The following is a 27,333-nucleotide window of genomic DNA, read 5'->3' as shown; positions in this document are numbered from 1 at the left end:
TTCATGGATTAACTTTAGAAATAACCAGCAGCGAAACTAACCTAAGCATAGTAACCATATGCGATTACTTCCGTTTTTGTAGAGAAGTTTGTTACGTAATAACGACAAATAATTCAACTCTTATTGGTGGACCAGGACAAATAGTAGAAGTAGACGAATCTCATATTGTAACTAGAAAATACAAAAAGGGTAGACTCTCAAGAAACGAACTTCAACATATCTGGGTGTTTGGGGGAATAGAAAGATCGTCAGGAAAGTGTTTTATAATAAGGGTTAATTGTAGAGACAAAAGTACACTAGTTTCATTAATAAAACATTTCATTCTACCAGGCACTATGATAGGCCTATATACAGACGGGTGGAATTCATATCAAGATTTACAGAATCAAGGCTACATCCATGACTTTGTTAATCACTCGATATCATTTGTGAAAAGTGATGATCGTACAGTTCACACACACAATACTGAAAGACTTTGGAAATCTCTAAAAAAACGTAATAAAAAGAAAAGGAAGGCCCAGCAAAAAACATGAAATGTATGTATTTCAGTATCTTTATTTCCATAATTTACGATGTTATGGTTTCAACACTCCTCAAATATTACCGACCTTCTTACGAGATATCGCCAAAGTGTACCCAGGATACAGCAAGTAGAAATTATGTCCAAAAGCTTATAGGCCTACTAGTCGAGGAATACTGAAAGTCGATGATGAATAAAACAGAATGGTGGTAATTGCATTAACATTATCTTATATAATTATCGTGAATGTGAAAAAAATATGGCGGTGCATAACTATACCACAGTCTACTATATACAGTCGCGAAGCTTGAGGTGTTTTTTTGCAAATCTCGTGATAAAGCGCTCCAAGCGGTTAGCAACTAGAAACAATAGGCTGTCCAATGCTTGTGAAATGTTCGTTATTGGTTATAATGAAAATGTTAATGGCTAAAATATAATAATTGGAATAATAATATGGGACAAGGAGGAGACGTTTGTAGTGCTATAAATTGTAGCAACAGTAAGATAAAGAGGCCAGAGTTATCCTTTTCCCGATTTCCGAAAGATTCAGAAAGTGTGCAGAAACAAAACTGTTAATTTGAAGTTCTTTGTGACTGTTAGAATACATTATATCATTAAATTTCACAATGAAATGTTTCAGTCTAACCGAAAGGACATTAGATACCAGTTAAAGTTCTGTCACTTAGGCTGCTAAATTTCCAGAGAAATAAAGGTTAGGTCTACTTTTTTTTCAGAGGATATATTTTTAATTGTAGCTATTAATTTTGTTATTATTTTTATGTGTTATTTTACTAAAGACGTAGAAAAATTAAGTTTGTCTTAATGAAATTTATTGATCACTTTTTATTTCCAATTCTGGTGGGATTATTATTGCTTAGGCCTACTTTTTTCTTCAAAGGATATGTTTTTAATTATAGCTGTTAATTTTGTTGTTATTTTTATTTGTTGCTTTACTAAGAGACGTAGAAAAAGTCTGTTACCATAAAATGTATAGATCACGTTTTATTTCCAAGTCTGGTGTGATTATTATTGCTTAACCTCATCCCACTTTGTTAACTACGTAAGCATACACGTAAGTTACTCCATTAATTCATATTTCCATTATTATTGTTGTAAAGAGAAATGCAAATTAATATTTATTGGTTTCATAGTTCATTATCGCTGTCGCTATAATCTTGAATGAGTGAAGCTATTATAGTAAATTTCAGTTCGTTTTGCACAAACAAAAATTATATTAACTTATTTCTTGCAGGTATCTTCGAGTTTATGGTGGAATTTAATATGCATTCATTAAAATAATAAATTAACTTTATGCATTTAATATTTCAATAATGGAAGGAAGGTGTTAATTTTTTCCAAAAGAACACAACGAAAGTGTAACATATTTTGTCGGCTGCTAGGAGAGCGATCTGCGATGATGAGGCGATAGTAGCGATCATAGTGGTGGGCAACTACCCATGTTTGCATTTTTACTACATATTGAGTTTCGCGACTGTATATAGTAGACTGTGACTATACCTTGTGACGTCATCAGTGACATACTTTTCCATCGTATCTTTAAATTTACCAATTGGTAATATGTAATTAAAGTACACTCCTTCACATCGAAGGTAGACCTACATGACATGAGAGTAAAACAATGGTGCAAATATAAGGGTCTACTCGAGATTAGGATGGTGAACTTTACATTTTTTGATAGATTGAGAATTTTCATAAGGCCAAGAAACCGTTTCAAGTTAGTTTAGGTTTGTAGAAGCTTTTGGTATATGGCGGACTTATGTGAGAGCGGCAATGAACCTGCGGGTTCCTTAAAAGCCAGTAAGTAAGTAAGAGGCTTTTGATATGCCTTGGATGTATAATTATTATATTATGTAGCCATTACCATCTTTGTTTCATCAGTGGAGCGTAAAGATAAGCGTTCACTATATCGTATCGCACTCCTCGTACGAATCGCACGCAACGGATATTTTAAGTGCAGTGCATTCACTGCAACGGCTCCACCTCATCGCCTCATCGGATTCTCCTATCAGCTGTTTAAAACATGACATGATACTGACATTACTGAAAGCAGAGGAGTTGAGGTTAGGTCTATTAATTACGTCTGTTAGCGAATAAGAATTTGTAATTGCTTCATGCGTCTTAATTGAAGAGAAAGAAACGAAAGAAATATTGGTTACATAATATATTTGCAAGAAATGACTTGATTACTGTAATGGGAACGCCTCAAATTATATAATTCTTCGCAATTTTCTACACGCGAAATAAGTTTTCCGTCTGCCATTTTGGCGCGACACTGAACATGGCACAACATAATAGTAACAGTTGACCAATTAAAATTGATTTATTGAAGAAGGCCATGATCGCACGCATCGGAAAAGTTGCCCATCCGAGAAATGTGGACGGATTTGCCGATAGGCGATGCGTGCGATACGATGTAGTGAACGCGGTTACATAACAATTACAGCAAGGATAGTCTTTTTCCGATCCGTGCGATTCGTCCGATGCGTGCGATACGATGTAGTGAACGCTTACCTTAATATGGCTGCATCGTAGTCTTCAGTAATCCCGAATTACAATGCCATGCATTTTGAAAACACAGTTTTTCTCCTACCAAATTACAATACAAATGGACAGATTTCAGTAACCCTCATGACCGAGAAAGTACAGCATGTTTCTTACTGCTGTCTATTGTTGGTAAGCCTGATCCTCACTTATGTATTAGAAATCCAAAAGCATAACATGTTGTCACAATATATTCTCAACATAGCGAATTGCATTTAGCCGGACTTTATCACAATTAAATATGAAACTGGAATATTTTGTCTTATTTAATGCTTTTAGGTATTGCTAGAAGTGTTTATTTTGCTTTTTACTCAAGGTAGTTAATTAGGATATAATTAATTTACAACCTACAAATGGCTTTTAAGGAACCCGCAGGTTCATTGCCGCCCTGTCATAAGCCCGCCATCCTGTGCAAGATTAATCCAGTCTCTATCATCATATCCCACCTCCCTCAAATCCATTTTAATATTATCCTCCTATCCACGTCTGAGCCTCCCCATAGGTCTTTTTCCCTTCGGTTTACCAACTAACACTCTATATGCATTTCTCGATTCGCCCATACGTGCTACATGCCCTGCCCATCTCAAACGTCTGGATTTAATGTTCCTAATTATGTCAGGTGAAGAAAACAATGCGTGTAGTTCTGCGTTGTGTAACTTTAATCTATTCTCCTGTAACCTCATCCCTCTTAGCCCCAAATATTTTCCTAAGCACTATTTTCTCAAACATCCTTAATCTCTGTTCCTCTCTCAAAGAGTCGACCTGGTTGGCGAGTTGGTCTAGCACTGGCCTTCTATGCCCAAGGTTGCGGGTTCGAACCCGGGCCAGGTCGATGGCATTTAAGTGTGCTTAAATGCGACAGGCTCATGTCAGTAGATTTACTGGCATGTAAAAGAACTCCTGTGGGACAAAATTCCGGCACATCCGGCGACGCTGATATAACCTCTGCAGTTGCGAGCGTCGTTAAGTAAAACATAACATTAACATCTCTCAAAGTGAGAGTCCAAGTTTCACAACGATAAAGAACAACTGTTAAAATAAGTGTTTTATAAATTCTCACTTTCAGATTTTTTGACAGCAGACTAGACGACAAAAGCCTCTCAAGTGAATAATAACAGGCATTTCCCATATTTATTCTGTGTTTAATTTCGTCCAGAGTGTCATTTATATTTGTTATTGTTCATCCAAGATATTTGAGTTTTTCAACCTCTTCGAAGGATAAACTCCAAATTTTATGTTTTCATTCCGTACAATATTCTGGTCACGAGACATAATCATATACTTTGTCTTTTCGGGATTTACTTCCAAACCTATCGGTTAATATAATTATAATATAATTAATTACGATACTTGATCACTCATCTAAAGTTTGTGTGACTGCAACCTGTGTATATTTTTGTGTGGCTTTACTTTGTTTATAGTGTGATTTTTTTTCTATTATTATATTTGTATTTCTGGTGGTGGAAGAGAAGGCCTGATGGCCTTAACTACACCAGAATAAACAAAGTTGCTTACTTACTTTTCTGTGTCACACACGATTTCTATTAGCTATATTAACAGCAAACAGGTATATTCTGACATTGTTCTTTCAGTTGTGATGGATGCTATCAAGATGGAACCCGAGGTCGACCCTCTGGCAGTACAGCCATGTGATGACTCTACTAGAGAATATGAAAATTCTTCAACAGATGTAAGATAATTTTTATACCTCCTTGTGTAGTGTATCATTCCTATATTACTAATTATTTGGCTGCAGTGCATTACACTGTTTAGGAACAGCATTGGGTCTATATGACTATTGGATATCGGTAGTATGTGTATGAAAATATATGTTGGCTAGATTGGGGAATGGGGTGGTGTCATAAGATTGACGTCATCGGTTAGTAGGGTTACATTTTGTGTTTGCGGGTAAATATAGAGGTCGCTATGGATTCCGATGGTTAAGTTGGTATAAGCGTAAATTTTATTGGTGGTTGGTACTGATGACGTTTGAATGGCGTACCGGTAAAGCATGTCTTTGGATGGTGTGTAAATCATTCTATTATTTCTTCAATTCGTGAGCAGTTGTGCTACTGGTGATTTGTTTCCCTATGGAATGTGTTGCTGGCCCAAGAGGGGTGAAACGGAGGGCTGAACAAGGTCCACGTATGTGAGCAGGTTAGAGGGTTAGTTGAGGTGATATCTCAGTGACGTGGGTCGACTTATGTGAGAAGGTTAGAGGGTTAGTTGAGATGATATCTCAGTGACATGAGGTCGACGTATGTGAGAAGGTTAGAGTGTTAGTTGAGGTGATATCTCAGTGACATGAGGTCGACGTATGTGAGAAGGTTAGAGGGTTAGTTGAGGTGATATCTCAGTCACATGAGGTCGACGTATGTGAGAAGGTTAGTGGGTTAGTTGAGGTGATATCACAGTGACATGAGGTCGACGTATGTGAGAAGGTTAGTGGGTTAGTTGAGGTGATATCTCAGTGACGTGAGAGCGACGTATGTGAGAAGGCTGTAGGGTTAGTTGAGGTGGTATGTCAGTGACGTGGGTCGACTTATGTGAGAAGGTTAGAGGGTTAGTTGAGGTGATAACTCAGTGACGTGAGGGCGACGTATGTGAGAAGGTTAGAGGGTTAGTTGAGGTGATATCTCAGTGACATGAGGTCGACGTATGTGAGAAGGTTAGTGGGTTAGTTGAGGTGATATCTCAGTGACATGAAGTCGACGTATGTGAGAATGTTAGTGGGTTAGTTGAGGTGATATCTCAGTGACATGAGGTCGACGTATGTGAGAAGGTTAGAGGGTTAGTTGAGGTGATATCTCAGTGACATGAGGTCGACGTATGTGAGAAGGTTAGTGGGTTAGTTGAGGTGATATCTCAGTGACATGAAGTCGACGTATGTGAGAATGTTAGTGGGTTAGTTGAGGTGATATCTCAGTGACGTGAGGTCGACGTATGTAAGAAGGTTAGAGGGTTAGTTGAGGTGATATCTCAGTGACGTGAGGTCGACGTATGCGAGAGGGTTAGAGGGTTAGTTGAGGTGATATCTCAGTGACGTGAGGTCGACGTATGTAGAAGGTTAGTGGGTTAGTTGAGGTGATATCTCAGTGACGTGAGGTCGACGTATGTGAGTAGGTTAGAGGGTTAGTTGAGGTGATATCTCAGTGACGTGAGGTCGACGTATGTAGAAGGTTAGTGGGTTAGTTGAGGTGATATCTCAGTGACATGAGGTCAACGTATATGAGTAGGTTAGTGGGTTAGTTGAGGTGATATCTCAGTGACATGAGGTCGACGTATGTGAGTAGGTTAGAGGGTTAGTTGAGGTGATATCACAGTGACATGAGGTCGACGTATGTGAGAAGGTTAGTGGGTTAGTTGAGGTGATATCTCAGTGACATGAGGTCGACGTATGTGAGAAGGTTAGAGTGTTAGTTGAGGTGATATCACAGTGACATGAGGTCGACGTATGTGAGAAGGTTAGTGGGTTAGTTGAGGTGATATCTCAGTGACGTGAGAGCGACGTATGTGAGAAGGCTGTAGGGTTAGTTGAGGTGGTATCTCAGTGACGTGGGTCGACTTATGTGAGAAGGTTAGAGGGTTAGTTGAGGTGATAACTCAGTGACGTGAGGGCGACGTATGTGAGAAGGTTAGAGAGTTAGTTGAGGTGATTTCTCAGTGACATGAGGTCGACGTATGTGAGAAGGTTAGAGGGTTAGTTGAGGTGATATCTCAGTGACTTGAGGTCGACGTATGTGAGAAGGTTAGTGGGTTAGTTGAGGTGATATCTCAGTGACATGAAGTCGACGTATGTGAGAAGGTTAGAGGGTTAGTTGAGGTGATATCTCAGTGACGTGAGGTCGACGTATGTAAGAAGGTTAGAGGGTTAGTTGAGGTGATATCTCAGTGACGTGAGGTCGACGTATGCGAGAGGGTTAGAGGGTTAGTTGAGGTGATATCTCAGTGACGTGAGGTCGACGTATGTAGAAGGTTAGTGGGTTAGTTGAGGTGATATCTCAGTGACGTGAGGTCGACGTATATGAGTAGGTTAGTGGGTTAGTTGAGGTGATATCTCAGTGACATGAGGTCGACGTATGTGAGTAGGTTAGAGGGTTAGTTGAGGTGATATCTCAGTGACATGAGGTCGACGTATGTGAGAAGGTTAGAGGGTTAGTTGAGATGATATCTCAGTGACATGAGGTCGACGTATGTGAGAAGGTTAGAGGGGTTAGTTGAGGTGATATCTCAGTGACATGAGGTCGACGTATGTGAGAATGTTAGAGGGTTAGTTGAGGTGATATCTCAGTGACATGAGGTCGACGTATGGGAGAAGGTTATAGGGTTAGTTGAGGTGATATCTCAATGACATGAGGTCGACGTATGTGAGAAGATTAGTGGGTTAGTTGAGGTGATATCTCAGTGACATTAGGTCGACGTATGTGAGAAGGTTAGTGGGCTAGTTGAGGTGATATCTCAGTGACATTAGGTCGACGTATGTGAGAAGGTTAGTGGGTTAGTTGAGGTGATATCTCAGTGACATGAGGTCGACGTATGTGAGAAGGTTAGAGGGTTAGTTGAGGTGATATCTCAGTGACATGAGGTCGACGTATGTGAGAAGGTTAGAGGGGTTAGTTGAGGTGATATCTCAGTGACATGAGGTCGACGTATGTGAGAAGGTTAGTGGGTTAGTTGAGGTGATATCTCAGTGACATGAGGTCGACGTATGTGAGAAGGTTAGAGGGTTAGTTGAGGTGATATCTCAGTGACATGAGGTCGACGTATGTGAGAAGGTTAGTGGGTTAGTTGAGGTGATATCTCAGTGACATGAGGTCGACGTATGTGAGAAGGTTAGAGGGTTAGTTGAGGTGATATCTCAGTGACATGAGGTCGACGTATGTGAGAAGGTTAGTGGGTTAATAGAGGTGATATCTCAGTGACATGAGATCGACGTATGTGAGAAGGTTAGAGGGTTAGTTGAGGTGATATCTCAGTGACATGAGGTCGAAAACTTTGAATTCAATGACATAAGTGCGTTTTCTCTGCCGTGTATAGTGTCGAATTGCCGAAATTTCACCTATGGGATCGTGTTGATGATATCCTATTTTGAATAAGAACGGATGGGTTGTATTCCAGAATGGAATGTTGTGAAATTGTTTTGCTGATATCCTATTTTGGATAAGAGCGGAATTCTTTGGGGATGCGACCCTGAAGGCCACGACGCGGAGACTGGAATGTTGGTTCAGATGTGCAGACGACACATTTGTGATTTGGAAACATGGGGATCCAGCATTAAGGGAATTTCTGAACTATAAAAACGGAGTTCACGAACAGATCCAGTTTACCATTGAAATAGAAACTTATGAACGATTACCTTTCCTGAATGTAATGGTAAACAGACAGACGGACGGTACTCTGGGACACAGCGTCTATCGGATGCCCACCACACCGACAGATACCTACATAAGCGCTCGAACATCATCCTGGTCAAAAACGGGCGATGATGAAGACTTTGATCGAGCGAGTGCAGAAAATCTCAGAATCATAACACCTCCAACGAGAAATAGATTGTCTTAAAACAGCACTACGGACAAACTGTTACTCAACACCAGAGATTATGAGGGCTATACATCCCAGGGGAGAACCGAACATACCAACTCAAGACCGTGCTCAAGGCCAGCAGATGAAGAAAGGTACAGTCGTCCTCCCATATCACAGGAATGTCACTGACTTGCTCAGCAAGATACTGAAACGTCATGACATAGAATGGCTTTCCTGCCAACTAAACAGGTTCGAAACATGCTAAAATCTGCCATGGACGAGCGAGACAAGTTGGTTGCCGCGAGAGTGCATAGGATCCCATGCTTCTGCAGTGCCATGTACATAGGCACAACACAACGGAGCTTCAAGACCAAGCTAACAGAACACCAACGAAACTGTAGACTTGGACAGATACATAAGTCGGCTGTGGTGGAGCACTTGTTTCAAGACGGCAGTCACGACATACAATTCAAGGACACAGACATCATCAGCAAGACGACTTATTATTTCCCCCTACTATAGATATATGCAAGCATGGCAATAACTTCAGCTACAAAGAAAAGGGTCTGAAGCTCAAATGCTGGCATCCAGTACTGAAACGTACTCGCATAAAAACAAATCATCGACAACATAATGATGATACGACCAATGACAACCGAGGTCAAGCAGGTGGGACCGTATTGACAACGAGACACCATGCTCAGTCCCCGGCCCTACTAATAAGGACAGACGAACAGTTGTGGTATCAGTTGCAACTAGCACTTTGACCAAGGATACCTCACCACTGATGATGTCTGCCGCAGTAGCGGATGAAACGTCTGGTAGTAACAACACCAGTAGACCATGGCATCTTAGCCCGGAAGACATGTATCACAAGAAGAACATAACCTAACTTTCATCAAAGGAGACAAAGAAAATTGGACAGTAATCCTACACAAACAAGACATACACAATAAAATAGAAACATATTTCAAGGAGAACAACATCACAGAACTCAAAAACGACCTCACTGCACACTACCACAACATAGTAAAAAACCATAATAAACAGAAACAAACAAAATTCCAAGCAATATGAAACAACAACTAAAACCAATCAAACCAGAAGCACCTAAACTAAACGCACTACCCAAAATACATAAAGAAAACATACCCATCAGACCATTAGTCAATCATCGAAATGCACCAACACACAAACTACCCACATACATGGACAAAACCATAAGGAACAACATAAAGAAAAGAGCAACAATAAAAAATAACATTGACCTAGTGAATAAAATAAAAGACAAACATATCCCACACAGTACAGAATTAGCAACTTTCGACATAACTAACCTACACACAAACATACCCATAAAAGATACACTACAGATACTAGAACAGATGCTCAAAAACAACAACACACCACAAGAAGACATTGAAGAAATCATCCACATTACAGACCATAACAAAACAAAACTGCTTCACATACAATATAAAATATTACACTCAAACCGAAGGCCTACCCATGAGATCACCCATTTCCAGCATACTAGCTGAAATATATACTAAACAAAGACAACAAATATGCAGACAATTGGCACAGATACGTAGACGACATACTAATACTATACAAAGGAAACAAAAGAGAGATCCAAAACCTGCATCAACACATAAACAAAATACACCCAAAGCTATACTACATAGTAGAAACTGAAAGCAACATATCCATAAATTTTCTAGACATCACAGTAACAAAAATCGACAACAAACACGCATTCAAAATATACAGAAAACCTACAACAACAACATCCAGTCACCCAATTCATTCATTTATTATATTCCATAGATATTACATGAGCAGTGAAGCTTTAAGATGTGGAACAAGTCAAAATTTTACAGTATTACAATTACAATTTTTACAAATTTTTACAATATTTCACAATTTTTACAGTTTTATAATTTAGTAATTTTCTACAATGATGAGTCGAGGTCCGAGGATTCGCCAAAAGATTACCTGGCATTTGCCTTTTGCTTGGGGAATACCTCGGAAAAACTCAACCAGATAATCAAATCAAAGGGGTGAAATGAAGTGATGCTGAGGACTCACCATATAACACAAGCAAGCTGCATTCCGAACAATGGTACACAGACTACTCAACATACCAACGAGCCAACAAGACTACAAAGAAGAGCTAAACTCAGTCAAATACATAGCACCAGAAAACGGATACGACCCTAACATAATAGATAACATAATAAGAAAGACAAAACATAATGATAAAAAACATAAGAATACAAGAACTACATCACATTAACATACGAAAACAAAAACACACACAAGATTGCTGAGCTGGGAAATACAATCGACATGCAACTTATTACAGAAAAAGCCTATAGTGCTCAGAGATAATCCCTTCCAGACCAGAAATAAAATTTCCAGTAACAATGCTAACATAATAAAAAATTATTATTACTCCCTCATTCAAGGAATTAAATTACAACATCGCATACAGAAGAAATAATACTCTACAAAAGCATCTCAACACACAAACAAACAAATAGAACCACACAGGCATATACAAACTCAAGTCCACACCTGTGGAGTAATGGTCAGCGCATCTGGCTGCGAAACCAGGTGGCCCGGGTTCGAATCCCGGTCGGGGCAAGTTACCTGGTTGAGGTTTTTTCCGGGGTTTTCCCTCAACCCAATACGAGCAAATGCTGGGTAACTTTCGGTGCTGGACCCCGGACTAATTTCATCGGCGTTATCACCTTCATTTCATTCAGATGCTAAATAACCTAGATGTTGATACAGCGTCGTAAAATAACCCAATAAAATAAAATAAAAATACAAACTCAAATGCAACAACTTCTACATAGGACAGACAGACAGATAATTTGAAACACATTACAAAGAACACATCACAGCTATAACAAAACACTTGCACATACACGGAACACATCACAAATGCTAACCACACCTACAGTGACATAAACACAGACATGGAAATTCTACATATTCAACCGAAAAGCCAGAAGCTAAACACACTATAGTAAATATTAGATTTCTATCAATCCTAAAAACATGATATTTTAAGAATTACAAACAAAAATAGAAGGAAAAACAAAACTTCACTACATATCATGTTTAATGGACCGAGATGTACAAGTCTGTATAATTTTGGCAGTTTATATCCTTTACACTCTATAGAGGCGTAATATGAACTAGACCCCATTACAGATTTGGCTCCATTTTATTCACGTTCATAAGTGATGTATTTTTTCGCTCTGACATTCTGCTTTTAAAATGTGTTATCCATTTTTCCATCAATTATTTCTATAATTTCTCTCCTGTGCTGTAAGTAGTATTGAGTGCAACACTTGTGATCATCTTGTCACATTGTAATATGTTACTCAGTCAGACTGTCTCTGTGTTCTGCAGGAAGGGAATTTGTTGGATCTGCACGTGACTAAGATAAAGGAGGAATGTGTGGACGACAGCTACGATCATAATCCTGAGATAAAATCTGAAGAAATTACATTGCCCAATAATTTCCCCGTGGTGAAGTGTGAAGCCAAGGTGAGTGGAGCTCATTGGTGTGCTGGCTCTTTTTTCCAATGTTTAACTTGTATTCCATTCTTCACAGAAACCTTCTCAGTACATTTATTTTGACAGGGAATTTCGGTTTACAGTGGGGACAGTTTTAAAATTGTCTGTATGTTTTTATTGCTTATTTCTTTGTTGCAGAATAGCCTAAATTTAAAATGTGGTAAGGCTGTTCTGTTTAAGTTTTGAAGAAAATACTTTTAATGATATTACAGTTATTTTTGGCAAGTTACGGGATCTTGCTATACAGAATGAGACGCCTAATATTACCATCTTCAATATCGGTTCATGATTGATAATCTGTATAGTTTTTCCACAGAATTAAAGACTAGATTTAGGCTCACACATTAAACATACACAAGGTTTGTGAGAATAATAGGAAAATGTGTTTTAATTACACTAGTTATTTACGACACAAGTGCTGATAGTGGCATTATATTTCGTGAGTAGAGATGTTTCCGAAACGAGGCAGCATTTTTAACATGTGTGTAACTATTTTTTTGATAGCCATTCATCCGTGCTGGTAGGCTGTAGAGATATTTTCGCCAACTTCTCCAATGCCGTTTTTTTCCTCAATGTATTATTGAAACATTGTCACATTAAAAGCAGGAGGTGGCATAGATCAGTTTTGGGCATTCAACTACAGATTGAGAAGCCCCTGGTTCGAACCTTTGTGTTCCCTAAGTTTCTATAATTACGATGAAAGAGTAATGGAACGGAGAAAAATTCTCTCCGGTGCCGGGATTTGAACCCGGGTTTTCAGCTCTACGTGCTGATGCTTTATCCACTAAGCCACACTGGATACCCACCCCAGCATCGGACAGAATCATCTCAGTTTAAATTCCAACTCTTGGGTTCCCTCTAGTGGCTGCCCTCTGCACTAAGTCATAGATGTCTATGAACGTAGGACTGAAGTCCACACATGTGCTGAGGTGCACTCGTTATGAGTGACTAGTTGGCCGGGATCCGACGGAATAAGCGCCGTCTTAAATCACGAAGTGATTTACGCATATCATATATATTATTTTAATGTACCGAAGTACATATGATATTTCCATGCAGATATTCTGCGTCATCATAGGATGAAAGAGTAATGGAATGGACAAAAATTCTCTCCGGCACCGGGATTTGATCCCGGCCAACTAGTCACTCATAACGAGTGCACCTCAGCACATGTGTGGACTTAAGTCCTACGTTCATAGACATCTATGACGTAGTGCAGAGGGCTGCCACTAGAGGGAACCCAAGAGTTGGAACTTAAACTGAGACGATTCTGTCCGATGCCGGGGTGGGTATCTGGTGTGGCTTAGTGGATAAAGCATCAGCATGTAGAGCTGAAAACCCGGGTTCAAATCCCGGCGCCAGAGAGAATTTTTCTCTGTTCCATTACTCTTTCATTGTATGATGACGCAGAATATCTGCATGGAAATATATGAACTTCGGTACATTAAAATAATATATATTCTATAATTACATTTAATTCTTAACTGTTTCATATAGTTAATCAGTAAAATAGATGTTGAAGCAATTTATTTAATTCTTGTTTGTTTCTTAACAAAAACAGCTTAAGCGTGCATGTCAAGAATTGAAATATATCTTCTCATAATTTCTTCTATCGTTTGAAATAATTAAAAATAGAGTGGGAAGATGTCTTGGATTTAGTACAGACTTGCAGTGCTGATAGAGGAACGTCATGGTGATCCAGTCCCTAGGGCTTATTGGGTATTCGTCTGAATATGAACCCTGTTAGCATCGGATTCATGAATGCCATCCAGATTTCCTTCCAGACTGGGCAACCAACGAATTTATAGCGTGCATAATGGGTCAAAGTAAGCCTAAATATAAGGCTCCAGTCCACTCTGTTCCTAAGCCAAAATCTTCTCCAAATTGTGAATCTGCTGTTTACCCAGTGACGTGCAGTCCACCTAAGCAACCCAAGCACGGCTTGGGCAGCACTGATTGATTATAAGAATCACGATATCTACGTAAATCCATGATTAAATTTCTGTTTATTTAATCATAAAGTCCTGAAACGTTTCTAAATACGTTTTGTTAATTGTAAGTCGCGTGATGGGGCATATACAATGCACATACTGCAGTCCTGAGCTGGCAGCAGCGTGCCAGCGCCAGCAGTGCTGAATGCAGGTTAGCATGGAAGTTACCATGACAACCCACGTCATTATAACTTCTAACCCATGAGGGACGCCTCACGAGACTGTAGTAAATGTATATACCCCAAGCTGCCAGTAGCCTGCCTGGGATGGCCGTGTGCACGAAGTCGAATGAGTGTAAAACGTACTGTTTCTCTCGCGTTTGTTTGTACCGGTACTTTGTAGTTACATTGTGTACGTATATATAAGTGCAATAAAAAGTGTTGATTATGTCTGGTCATAACAATAATTTAATTCAGCAACAAAAGCTAAATACAGTAATTTAACTAAAGCAATATGGGATCATGATGTTGCTATTGCACATATTCGTGCTTCTAACGCACTCGCGACTTTTGGAACTGTGCATATTGAAACTGAGCTAAGTGACAAACACAACAAAGTATTATTCTACATAATGAAAAGGTAACCCGTAATAGACATTCTGAAAAGGCTTATAAACGTCATTTGTTTACTTGCAAAACTGGAACTTTCATATAGAGGAAATGGTAAGTCGAAAATGTGCAACAACCGCGGTAATTATTTGGAACTTTTGGACTACACCGCCCAGTACGACCCTCTTATAAAAAATCATTTGAAGACATGTACAATATTCAAAGATGTATCAAATCGTATTCAAAATGATTTAGTTGTATCTGTTGCCAGTGCACTTAATAAGGAAATTAAACAGCAATTACAGAAATCTGATTTTTTTTGCCATATTAGCTGATGAGACAACTGACGTCTCAAATAAATCACAATTTTCTCTCGTTTATCGATATACGATTGAAGGAAGGGTGGTAGAGCGGTTTGTGTGCCTCCATGATGTGAGGAGAAAACAGCGGCAGCACATTCTGATCTTATTTTTAAGACATATTCAAGACTTTTCAAACTGCAGTAAGAAACTTGTCGCACAGAGCTACGATGGAAGTGCAGCGATGGCCTCTTCATTACTTGGTGTCAAGCTAATATTAAGACGTCTTTTCCACAAGCTCTCTTTGTTCACCGCTATGCACACTGTTTAAATTTAGCACTATCCCAAAGTGCTTCAAGTATTCCTGAATGCTGTAAATTTTTTTGCTACTCTTTCTGGGCTTGCAGCATTTTTTTCCAAATCATCAAAGTGCACAAAAATTCTTGATGAATTTCTGGGTCACCGATTACCACATGTTTCCCCAACAAGATGGAATAACTCGTCACGACTTACCAATACTTAGAGTAGTTTTTTATAATAGTATTTTAAATTTTAGGCAGTAGTTGCAGTACGCCTAATCTTATAGATTTTGTAAAAAAAAAAATTGGTACCAAATACCAATGTACATTTGTAATTAGTAATATTATAAGTACTAGCCGTACCCGTGCGCTCCGCTGCACCTGTTAGAAATAAATATAAAGTAATTACATAATTAAAATAGGACGTTTGATCCAGGGAACAACTTTTACAACAGCGCAAGATAATCTGCTTCGCTCTTTACCCAATTTTTTTGCATTGCATTTATTACATATATATTTTATGTATTTTAACACGATTCAATTGAGCATAGTTAAAATTAGAATTATAAAATAATGGATTGCTAAGCTAACGTACTATTACTGCATACTAAATCAATACACTCTCGTTGTTCGTTAATTCTCTGAGATTAAAATGAGTGTACATAAATATTATTTTAAGAAATATAGAAAACGAATGTACAAAATAGCCTATCAAATTTTCTGTGCATAAGAAGCTATTTTAATCTTACCTGACCTCGATTTACTCAGACGTTACTGTAATAACATTATAGCAATATGTCCCTCTAGAGAAACTACACTTTCCAATGGTGAAAAACAATTAATTATACAAATCGGTTAATTTAGCTTCTGATACTATTTCATATAAACACAGAAACATTCTCTGTAGGCAATGTTTAATAGCTTTCGATTGTTGATGTCCAAGGCCCCTGTTTCGATTGTTGTTGTCCAAGGCCCCATATAGACGAAGTCATTTGTTCTTAATTCATTGCACCGTCTTAGATGGCATTATTTTAATTTTAAAACTCATTTATCTCATGAAATATCAGTCCTATCAAAATTTTGTAAAGAATAAAACTTATCGCAAATCATTTTTAAAGAAACTTTTGTTATGTAACATTTTTCACAAAAATCAATAATAAGCGAGATATTTCGATTTATTTAATTCAGGCTCCCTTATAACCCCCCTTTTAAATAAAGTATTTTGAATGCCATATAGCCTAAAATCTAAGTTACAACGAACTTAATTTATATTCCAATTTTCATATAAATCGGTTCAGCCATTATCGCGTGAAAAGGTAACAAACATACAGACAGACATACAAACAAAAATTTCAAAAATGCGATTTTCGGTTTCAGGGTGGTTAATTATATATGTTAGGACCAATTATTTTTGGAAAATCGAAAATTACCAGAAAAATTTCGGCTACAGATTTATTATTAGTATAGATTTTAATCAAATATAAATAGTAAGTAATAGAGACTACGCGGCTGCTTGGGTAATCTGTTGGGCCACCGCACGTCACTGTGTTTGCCGTGTATAGTACTTTGACTGATAATTTATTTAGACTCCTGCTGAAGGATAACATGTAGACATAGAGTCTTGCTGTGTAGTATTTCGTAAAGTCGTGTTGGCTATTGTATATGGAGGTGGTATTTAAAAATGCTGAAAAAGTTTATATGATCCCATTATGTGGTGAATATGGGAAAAATACAGTGTGTTGTAATAATTTCTATGCTAAGAAATCTCCCGAGAGATGTCAACCATGTCTACAAACTTTTGTGAATCTCTTCCATCAGAAAGCAAACAATTTTTTTAATTGAACAGTGCCTGATTTAGAGGGTGAAATGAATGTTCTATATGCTGTTTCTGTAAATCCATTCACTATTTCTCGCATCATCTGTACAGCAAGTGGCATTAGTCAGAGAGGTGTGCCACAAATTCTTCATCGTTACAACTTCCTTGTGTGTCATGTACACCATTTTATTCTGGTGGGCATTAAGACAAATATGTTGTATGTACCAGTTTATGATGACTGAACGTGTCGGCCCTCCTTGACTAATATTATATACTTATCTACTTTGGTCCATTGTTCCTCTTATTCGTCTAGTTACACTTCTCTCACTTGTCACTTTCTGCTGTGTGCTTATTCTATGATTTTTGTCACCTCTGACTTGATTGCCCTCACTTTTTTTTTTGGCTCTTTTTGAATGACGTTTGCAAACAGTTTGTATTAAGTTCACAGTATCACTGGCATTCACTCTAGTTAATTTTCCTACTTTCCCCAACCCTGGTTTATTCCCTTCCTCTTTTCCTTTCCTCTGACTTACTACTCTTTCACTTTTACTCACTGCCTATTCCCTCTCAATTTCATTCTTATCTTTTCCTGTCTCTGTGTCCACATTTCTTGCATTCTTCTGATTTTTGTCATCTTCTTCTTGCTCTCATTTCGATGTCTATGTTCCTAATGTCTACTTTCCTAATGGTATACTCTAGAGCAAAGTTAAAAAGTGAAGGTGATAGTGCAGTTAAATTTCGCCAAGTTAATAACTGAGTAAAGACATATCTGCTTGTGTTTTTTTTTCTCGCAATACTAGTTCAAATCATGGAAACGGAAGAAATGTTGAAATAAGAATTTCTAGTGTTTATAAATGATCTTGCCCCCCTTATAAAAGATGTAGGTCATCCCATATTATTTGCAGATGACAGAAGTATAGTAATTACAGCCAATAACTTCAACACATTCCAATCTTCAACAGAGGAAATTCTCTTCAAAATATGTGACTGGTTCTCAGTCAATAAATTAGTATTAAATTGTAACAAAACTAACATAATTCCATTTAAATCCTATCCAAATTCAACGTCGCAAATTTCTAGCGCAATAACTAACAATAGATCCCTATTAGAAACAACAACCAAATTTCTTGGCTTAAAAATCGATAATGTGTTAAGTTGGAAAAATCATATTAAAGAAATTACCCCCAAACTAAATTCAGCTTGTTTTGCTATTAGATCTATGCAAAAGATAGTAAATATCAATACCTTAAAAACAATATACTTTGCATACTTCCACTCGGTAATGAGTTTTGGAATAATATTCTGGGGAAATTCCACAGATAGTTACAATATATTTCTATTACAAAAAAGAGTAATTAGAATAATAGTAGGTGCGAAATCTAGGGAGTCGTGTAGGACTATTTTCAAAAAACTACAAATAATGCCCATGGCTTGTCAGTATATGTTTTCATTAATAGTCTTCCTCGTATGTAATCGTGAAAACTTTGTAACTAATTCAACAGTTCATAGCATAAATACACGTCAAAAAAATGACTTTCATACTCCATCGGCAAGTCTATTGTGCTATCAAAGAGGAGTGCGCTATATGGCAGTAAAAATTTTTAATAGCCTCCCTATCGATATAAAAAATGAAACTCAAAACATAAAATTATTTAGGGCCAAATTAAAGAAGTACCTAATTTCTCACGCCTTCTATTCTGTAGGTGAATTCATGACATTCAATAACACTTCATGAAATTGATACTAAAACTTCGTGTTGTACTAGTAGACTATATTGTAAATCTCGTCTGTATATATTTCATCTAGACTGTGACTATAAATTAAGATTTTATAATAGTACTAAGTTTTTTGACTTGTTCCATATTCTAGCTGTAAGCATGTATGAATACCAGGGAATGTTAATAAATACAATACAATACAAACTACAAAGAGTGCCTTTTGCTACTCAGTTTCTACTTGGACTCGGTAAAATTTAAATGCAGGCCTATGTCATGAAGAATCGATGCATTCTTCATGTAAACTTGCCCAATCTCTCTGTTATATTGTGTCTTTATTTTTAGGAAGAGTTGTGTGATTCGGACACAGTGAAGGACGAGTTGGAACTAGAAGTTGCTGCAGAAAAGAATGAGATTTTGCCTGATAGGTGAGTGTGGTGTATGAGTCTTCACATGCTATTTTTTTTCATTGCTTCATTAAAATTGTTACGTATGACGTTAATTAGCAATCTGTTATGGCATGGAATAGTTTATCCTGTAATAAGAATGACCTCGGAAGGGAGTTATTATGGGAATAAGTACTAGATAATTTATTTTATTCCATTCATAAAAGTAAGACAGATGATAAGAAAACAGTCTTACAAGCCTATAAATCATCATATTTTGTAATATAATTAAGGATTTATTCCTCCTACTTTTGTATACGAATATCTCTAGTGCACACAGCTTGCAGCCTGAAGGAGATAGTGACATCCTTAGTTAGGAGAGAAGATGTGTAGTTCAAGTAGTGATATTAGGCCTCCTTTTTACAGTTGAAGTGTAACTTATCTTTTTAAATGCCGAGACTCGTAATAATAACTTTAAATTCATAGCCTAAATGATTTCATTGTCGATAGAGCTGTTTTACATATCTTTTTAAAATACCTAATACATAAAATATGCACTTAATGAAAACAGTTTAAAATATATTCAGATGACTTCGCTTGCGAGTACTAGTTACTACCGTTTGTCTTGCAGTCGTTCCTGTCACTTCTTTTTCTTCTTTCTCGCTATTCTTTTCTTTTTATCAATGAATAAATACTTCATATGAATTTAAAAAACTGTGCGTGCGTTCAGAAGTATTTCAGGTATTGGTTCTGCGGGGATGTTGATACATATCATAATATATGAATGTGGTTATTTACGTAGACGAGAATATGTCTGATGGCATGATAATTTTTTTTTTTTGTGGCAAGGTTATATATAAAGATAAAATATGTACAGTACTACCTAGCTACTATTGTTTGTTTTGTTTTAATACGAACATTTTATTATTTTACTCAGTTCCTCCGTTAGGATACAGCTGGTGTTGAACATTATCAGTGTTTGAAATCAGCTGTCTGTTCAAATTTCTAGTAAACTTCTGGCCGGGTAAAACATATAGAGAGATTGTACATAGTGATCATAATTGCAGTTTTATCGTTCTTTTGGATTGTGCAAATAGGCCTAATTGCAATATGCCATATACCAAAACAACGAATGTGCAAAATTTCGCATTTTCACTTCAGTGCAGTTTCTCAGTCCGTAGATTCTTATGCCAAAGTCACATAAGTGAATGATTATTCAATTCCGAGTTATTCACAAGTCTTAAAACACGTACTGTATGTACTTCCAGATTAAAATGTACAATGCCAAAGCAGCGAATGTTGTACATTCGTGATTTTGGCATTGGACTTGTAACAATGCAGCACATTCATTCATGTATTTTTTCATTTTATTAATATCAGCAGCAATGTATGGTGCGATGTTGATCCTGTAATTACGTAATTAGCATTGTTTCATGTAGTTTCAACAAATATACCATTATTTTTTACATTTTAGTACAAGTCGTTTTGCTAGGAAGGTTCAAGATGGACTTAAGTAGAGATGCAAAATGTTTAGTTTAGACCTTTGTCTGTTTTGAGAAATACAAGCAGGTTATCAATGATTACAATGTTACTCGTATCTTCAAAAAAATACATGCATGCATGCCGATTAAAAGCTTCACACGAAATGAAGTTCTTGCGTTCCGTAGCGGGTTATACACTTTTAGACAAAAAACATAATTCAGACATAAGAACACAATTAAATATATACAACTTAAAAGTCGACCTGGTTGGCGAGTTGGTAAAGCGCTGGCCTTCTATGCCCAAGGTTGCGGGTTCGATCCCGGGCCAGGTCGATGGCATTTAAGTGTGCTTAAATGCGACAGGCTCATGTCAGTAGATTTACTGGCACGTAAAAGAACTCCTGCGGGAGAAAATTCCGGAACATCCGGCGACGCTGATATAACCTCTGCAGTTGCGAGCATCGTTAAATAAAACATAACATAACATTACAACTTAAATGACAGAATAAATCAAATAAGAACTAACTGGTTAGAACACATTGAAAGGATGCTACATAATAGATTTCCATAACTGACATTTCAATTTCAACCTAAAGGCAAAAAGAAAGTAGGACGTCCAATTACAAGATTGAAGGATACAGTCTCTTGATGTGGAAACAGGTCAAAGGCCTAATTCCATGAGGAAGAAGAAGAAGAAGAAGAAGGAAAAGTAAACTTTGTATGAGAGGCTAGGGATGAAGACAAAACATTATCTTGTCAAGATCTGAAATATTGTTCGTCAATTCTGAACTATAATAAGTCTTACGTAGACTAAAGGAGCAGACAGGTCCAACATTTTACCTCCAAAAATCGGCTGTTTATAATCTGAGGGTATACAATTTGGAAATCAGGATGCAAAGTATTACATCTGGGATGAGACTTAACGTAAAAGTGGGACAGTAGAAATGTCTCCCCATGTTCATAACTATGTGATGTCTCACTCTAACATGACTGCAGTCTTCATGATGTCAGACAGTTATGGGAGACAACAAAGTAACTCTACCTTCATTGGTGTATGCATTCTTTTCCTGAACTAGCAACCTTCTTTGCAAACCAAAATATAACGTATATATTATAAGACGGCGCTTATTCCGTCGGATCCCGGCCAACTAGTCACTCATTACGAGTGCACCTCAGCACATGTGTGGACTTCGGTCCTAGTTCATAGATATCTATGACGTAGTGCAGAGGGCGGCCACTAGAGGGAACCCAAGAGTTGGAACTTAAAAGTGAGACGATTCATCCAGCACCGGGGTGGAATCCGCTGTGGCTTAGTGGATAAAGCGTCAGCACGTAGAGCTGAAAACCCGGGTTCAAATCCCGGTGCCTGAGAGAATTTTTCTCCGTTCCATTACTCTTTCATCGTATGTTGACGCAGAATATCTGCATGGAAATATCATATGTACTTCGGTACATTATAATAATATATATGATACGCGTAAATCACTTCGTGATTTAAGACGGCGCTTATTCCGTCGGATCCCGGCCAACTAGTCACTCATTACGAGTGCACCTCAGCACATGTGTGGACTTCGGTCCTAGGTTCATAGATATCTATGACGTAGTGCAGAGGGCGGCCACTAGAGGGAACCCAAGAGTTGGAACTTAAAAGTGAGACGATTCTTCCGATGCCAGGGTGGAATCCGGTGTAGCTTAGTGGTTAAAGTGTCAGGAAGTAGAGCTGAAAACTCGGGTTCAAATCCCGGTGCCGAAGAGAATTTTTCTCCGTTCCATTACTCTTTCATCGTATGTTGACGCAGAATATCTACATGGAAATATATTAGTACGTTATTATTTTTAATTTTATTTTTGTACATGTATTAATCTTATGTTTCTTAAGGTGTATGTACACCTTTACATACAAAAAATTTTGTTTTGCATAATTTTGCTCTAAAATTTTTATACAATTGAGAATGGTACCAGAGAGGGGATGAAGTGAACAGATCCCTTGAAATTATGTCTAAATTGTTTATAAAAATTATTTTGTTTATAATTTTGACATACAACTTGAAACATGATAGCTCATGCAGTTTTTAAGATAGAGCCACATTTTTTTCACTGTTTTATACCTAAAACTATTGAATGAATTTTTAAATACTTATATAGTCACAATCATGCCATGGTATGAAAGAAAAATTTCACAACCTTGAGCGGGATTCGAACCTGCGACTTCCTGTACTCCGGTCAGGCACTCTACCAACTGAGCTATCGAGTGTGAAATTTTTCTTTCATACCATTGCATGATTGTGACTATATAAGTATTTAAAAATTCATTAATATGTCACATCAACGGATGTACATACGTCATGCAACATCGTAAGGTGAAGTTTACATTTAGAATATTTCTTTCCACCCATAAGCAGTGCTGACTACGTAGATCAGACGCTATGGACAGTACTCTATAACAGAGTCGCCGGTATGAGAGGAGAATTTCAAGCCTTTGGCGTGAAACGAACTCGATAGCTCAGTTGGTAGAGCGCCTGACCGGAGTCGCAGGTTCGAATCCCGCTCGAGGTTGTGAAATTTTTCTTTCAAACCATGGCATGATTGTGGCTATATAAGTATTTAAAAATTCATTAATATGTCACATCAACGGACGTACATACGTCATCCAACATCGTAAGATGAAGTTTACATCTAAAACTATTGTTTAGTGCCTGACATAGAGCTATTTTTTATTTTCATTTACATTAATTAAATATTACCATATATGTAACTTATACTAATATTTTATGTTGCATATATCATGTAAAAAATCCATAGATAATTATTAACTACATTAATGTTATTTTACTCATTGTCAGGCACTAGGGGACATTTCAAGCTTCAAAATGACACCAGTATCTTCTTGGTGTCACCATATTTGATTGAGATATCATGTTTAAAAGAATTAAATATTCTAAAATTACTATTTACAGGAAATGAACCACAAACGTTCAGATCCTAGAAGACTGCATCATCATATGTCACCCCTTAAGCAGCTTCATGTCGGTCCAGTTTCAGCCTCTTTCTGCCTCTCAAATACCTCCTCTTTGTTTTAACTTCAGGTGTTGAATGTTTTTTGGCATTTTAGTCCATGTTTTACATTGATGCAACAAATCCTGTGATGGTGTTTGTCCCAGGGTTTATGCCCACCCTCCTCAGAATTTTAATTTCTACTTTTGGACTCTTATTAAAATGACGTACAACATCACTGACACACAAATTTAAAAGTTCTATGACTAACAGTAAAAGATTATAAATTACTTCATTATGTAAAAACGTGTTTTCAATCTAATGATCGTGCCCTGATATCTATGCATCTATTTTGGGACTAGAAAGAAGTTTATTTTACAAGCAATGCTGGACGAGGGGATTGACTGCTACGAGAATAACTCAAAAAGTAATCCACAATATTTATTTTAAAATTACATTTTTTCCTACAGCTTTGCTATTTTCATAGAATACATCCTTCAGGAACAATACGTCACTTTTCCACATAATCCCAGCACCTTTCAACTGCCTTCCTCCACCTTGGAATGAGGGCCTGTATACCTGCACGATAAAAATCTGAACCAACATGTCTGAGCTACTCTCTGGCACCACTCACGGGAACGACTTAAATTAAATTTGAATACAAGGGGGAAGGATGTATCTATGACCTCCATAAATTGTAAAGGTTTAGAATAGAAATAAATTTAAAAAAAGTGTTGCGCATTACTTTTGGAGTGATCTTCGTGGAAGTGACTGTAGCTGATGACGCAGAATTTTGGAAAATGGGACTTATCTGAAAAACCATAAGGCATAAATAAAAAATTCTTATATCAAATTAAATACTACGTGATTGCTTATTCCTTCACTAGTGAAACTGTTTAATGCAGGGCCTCTGTAAAGATTTGTTGTTATAGTTATGCTGGCATTTGCTTATGTCGTAATCCCCGACTATTTGTTTTTTCGTACTGTCACTTCCGTGTCTTAAATTTTCTACCCATCCTTCTTTTGTCTTTTTACATATTTAAATTTTTATGCGTGTGCGATGTGTAATGTTGCATACAAAGGGTCGCAGAAGGAACATGCTAAGTCATTTTTTGATGATTTTGTTTTCTTCGGTCCCATCTGCTACCTCATAAATCTCAGTCTAGTAAATGAGAATGGTAGAATAAATTAAACTAAATGAGATGTAAATTCATAATGTTTTATGAGTGTATTAAAGTTAAGAAATGCTCCCCTGAACATTTTAACGTAAGTAACTTAGCATGTTGTTACCGTGGATCCTTCACATATGTTACTCTGAGTTTATATTCGCAAGCCACTTTCTTTTATACATCGAAAAATGAGAATCTCACGATATTTATTCATAAGTCAGAATTCAATTTTGTTAAACTGAGCAGTACGGTTTAACTTCTGTGATATCGTTGATCTGTCTTTCTCCCAAATTATTTAACTCGGAAATTTATGTGCAGAAGCACTGATGATTAGCTTAATTTAACACCAAATTGTTCCATATATTGTTTTCGATAACTTAGTAAGTTATTTATTCCCAGCCTGCAGTTCAGATCAATATTCTGTTCATCTAGGTTGTTAGTGATGATTTCTACAAGCGTACAATATTGTTGTTCCAGAAGAAAATGGCTCACCTGAAACGTAAAATGTATTGCTCCAAAGCAAGGGTATATACGAGATTGTTCCAGCTGTTATTGAAATTCATTTAACTTCGATTGTTGTAACCTGAAAGACATTTGAAAGTTACCATAAAAATCGATCTATTATTCACAACAGATGCCATTTATAAATCGTGCACTAAAATTGAATGATGGTAAACCAAATTAACCTGCAAAATTAATTAAAAGAAAAACTCTTTCTTCAGGAATATCCGAAGCTTAAGGCCCGTAACACACTTGAAGAGTTTTCGCTAGCGAGAAATGTGTTGCGAGAAAATTCAAAGATTGATAACATGGATTCAAATGGACGACCACACACGAAGAGATTCTCGTTCGAGGCAAAAACCTCGCACGAGTTTCTCGCTGGAATCGATAGCTCAGCGAATTTTCTTGACACATTTATCAAAGATGTTTGATATTTATATTCTCTATGACGATTGAATTTAGAAAAAGGTATCACAGGTGGCGATGAATTGTATTGTTTTATTTAAAAATGAGGAAAGATGGCAGTCAGAAACTTATCGAACTTGTACAATGTCACCCTTAGGCCTATTTATATGATACACGGGATGAAAACTATAAAAACACGAAGAAAACTTGAGACAAATATCAGATTATCTAAAAATAAGTAGGGCTATATTTTATTTTGATGAGATTTAATAGTGTTAATTAAACACTTGAAATCTTAACAGTTTACATAATTTTAATCAGAACATAGCAAAGAATCTTCTATCATATCATGAATGGCAAAAAACTGTGGTCCATTCAATCTGAAATAAAACCTAAATGTATCATAATTCAAATCGAACCAGTGTCCAAAACTCGCCCTTATTTTCATAAGATACAATATGATATTCAGATATTTCTGGCTTTAATTTTAGGCCTACTTTTTCTTTTCATTAACAAAATATGTTCATGTAACTCCATTTCCTCATCATCTGAATACTCAGATTCAACATAGTGTTCGTACATAATTTGTAAAGTACGACAATATATATTTACAGGTTATATATTTAAGTACGAAAATATACGTAAATACATAACCTATAATATTTCCCCCAACGAGTGATTACTATAATCAGAAAAACGCTTTCTGCATGAAGGCAGTGCATAGATGATCATAGCGAGATGTGATCTGTGATAGCAAGAACTCGCCAAGTGTGTGGAGGAAGGCTCTTCGCCTCTTTCTAGCAACACATTTCTCGCTAGCAAAAACTCTTCAAGTGTGTTACGGGCCTAAGCAAGCATGTCTTATTGTGTCGTGTTTGTTTACATATTGACTCTGAGGCATTAATTAATCCTATTTTTATATTAGTGTGATGACTTTTGTATTAGTTATGAAATACCGTTGTGTAATAATATTCAAAACCGTTTTTAATTAATTGTGTGATCTGTGCTCTTTGAAGATCTCAAGGTTCCGCCATTTTTTTCTGCGGCTGTACAGTCTTAGAAAAAATGTTGTCCCACAGATAGGCTAATTCATAAGTCCCAGAAAGTAGGCGGTATACATGAGCGACCTAATTCACAAGTGAGCAACTAGCCGAGGCAATAAAATTAGTTTTGTTTCGTTGTATGTATGATCATGCGCACTGCCTGTTTTCTGGGACTTATAAAATATCTGTGCGACAAAACTTTTTTCTGTGACTGTACATAGCTGTAATATGGTATCATTGATGTTACATTTAGGTAATTTCATAGAAGACGGGCACTTGGTTGAATGTAGTAAGCATTACCAACTTTCTTTTATTTCAGAGTTAAATGTTAGTGACTTTTATATGTTAGTTCTAGGTTTTTATACTAGGTGTCGCCGTGATTTTCTTTTAATTTGATTGGTTATAGTTGTCATTTGTTCTAGAATTTTGAATGGATTATGACGGTGTCAGTTGTTCTTGGTTGTTTGACGTGAGTGGTGTTATGTCG

General features: G+C 37.0%; 1 protein-coding gene across 5 annotated transcripts in view; it reads left to right on the top strand.

The window, feature by feature from the left end:
• Positions 1 to 27,333, top strand: part of LOC138692702 (oocyte zinc finger protein XlCOF6.1-like) — a 224,278-nt gene that overhangs the window by 86,718 nt on the left and 110,227 nt on the right. For 2 of the 5 annotated variants that reach the window (XM_069815837.1, XM_069815842.1), the window contains exons 4-6: positions 4,675 to 4,772; positions 12,032 to 12,169; positions 19,213 to 19,295. In XM_069815837.1, the coding sequence (XP_069671938.1) occupies positions 4,680 to 4,772; positions 12,032 to 12,169; positions 19,213 to 19,295 (314 nt within the window). In that variant the 5' untranslated portion in view covers positions 4,675 to 4,679. Of the gene's footprint in view, positions 1 to 4,674; positions 4,773 to 12,031; positions 12,170 to 19,212; positions 19,296 to 27,333 lie in introns of those variants that run through there. The other 3 variants (XM_069815836.1, XM_069815838.1, XM_069815845.1) reach the window with 2 other exon arrangements.

The sequence above is a fragment of the Periplaneta americana genome, chromosome 17 (assembly GCF_040183065.1).
Source record: "Periplaneta americana isolate PAMFEO1 chromosome 17, P.americana_PAMFEO1_priV1, whole genome shotgun sequence".
NCBI classification, from domain to species: Eukaryota; Metazoa; Arthropoda; class Insecta; order Blattodea; family Blattidae; genus Periplaneta; species Periplaneta americana.
The sequence above is the reverse complement of the archived record's forward strand: the minus strand, read 5'-3'. Positions and strand labels throughout refer to the sequence as shown.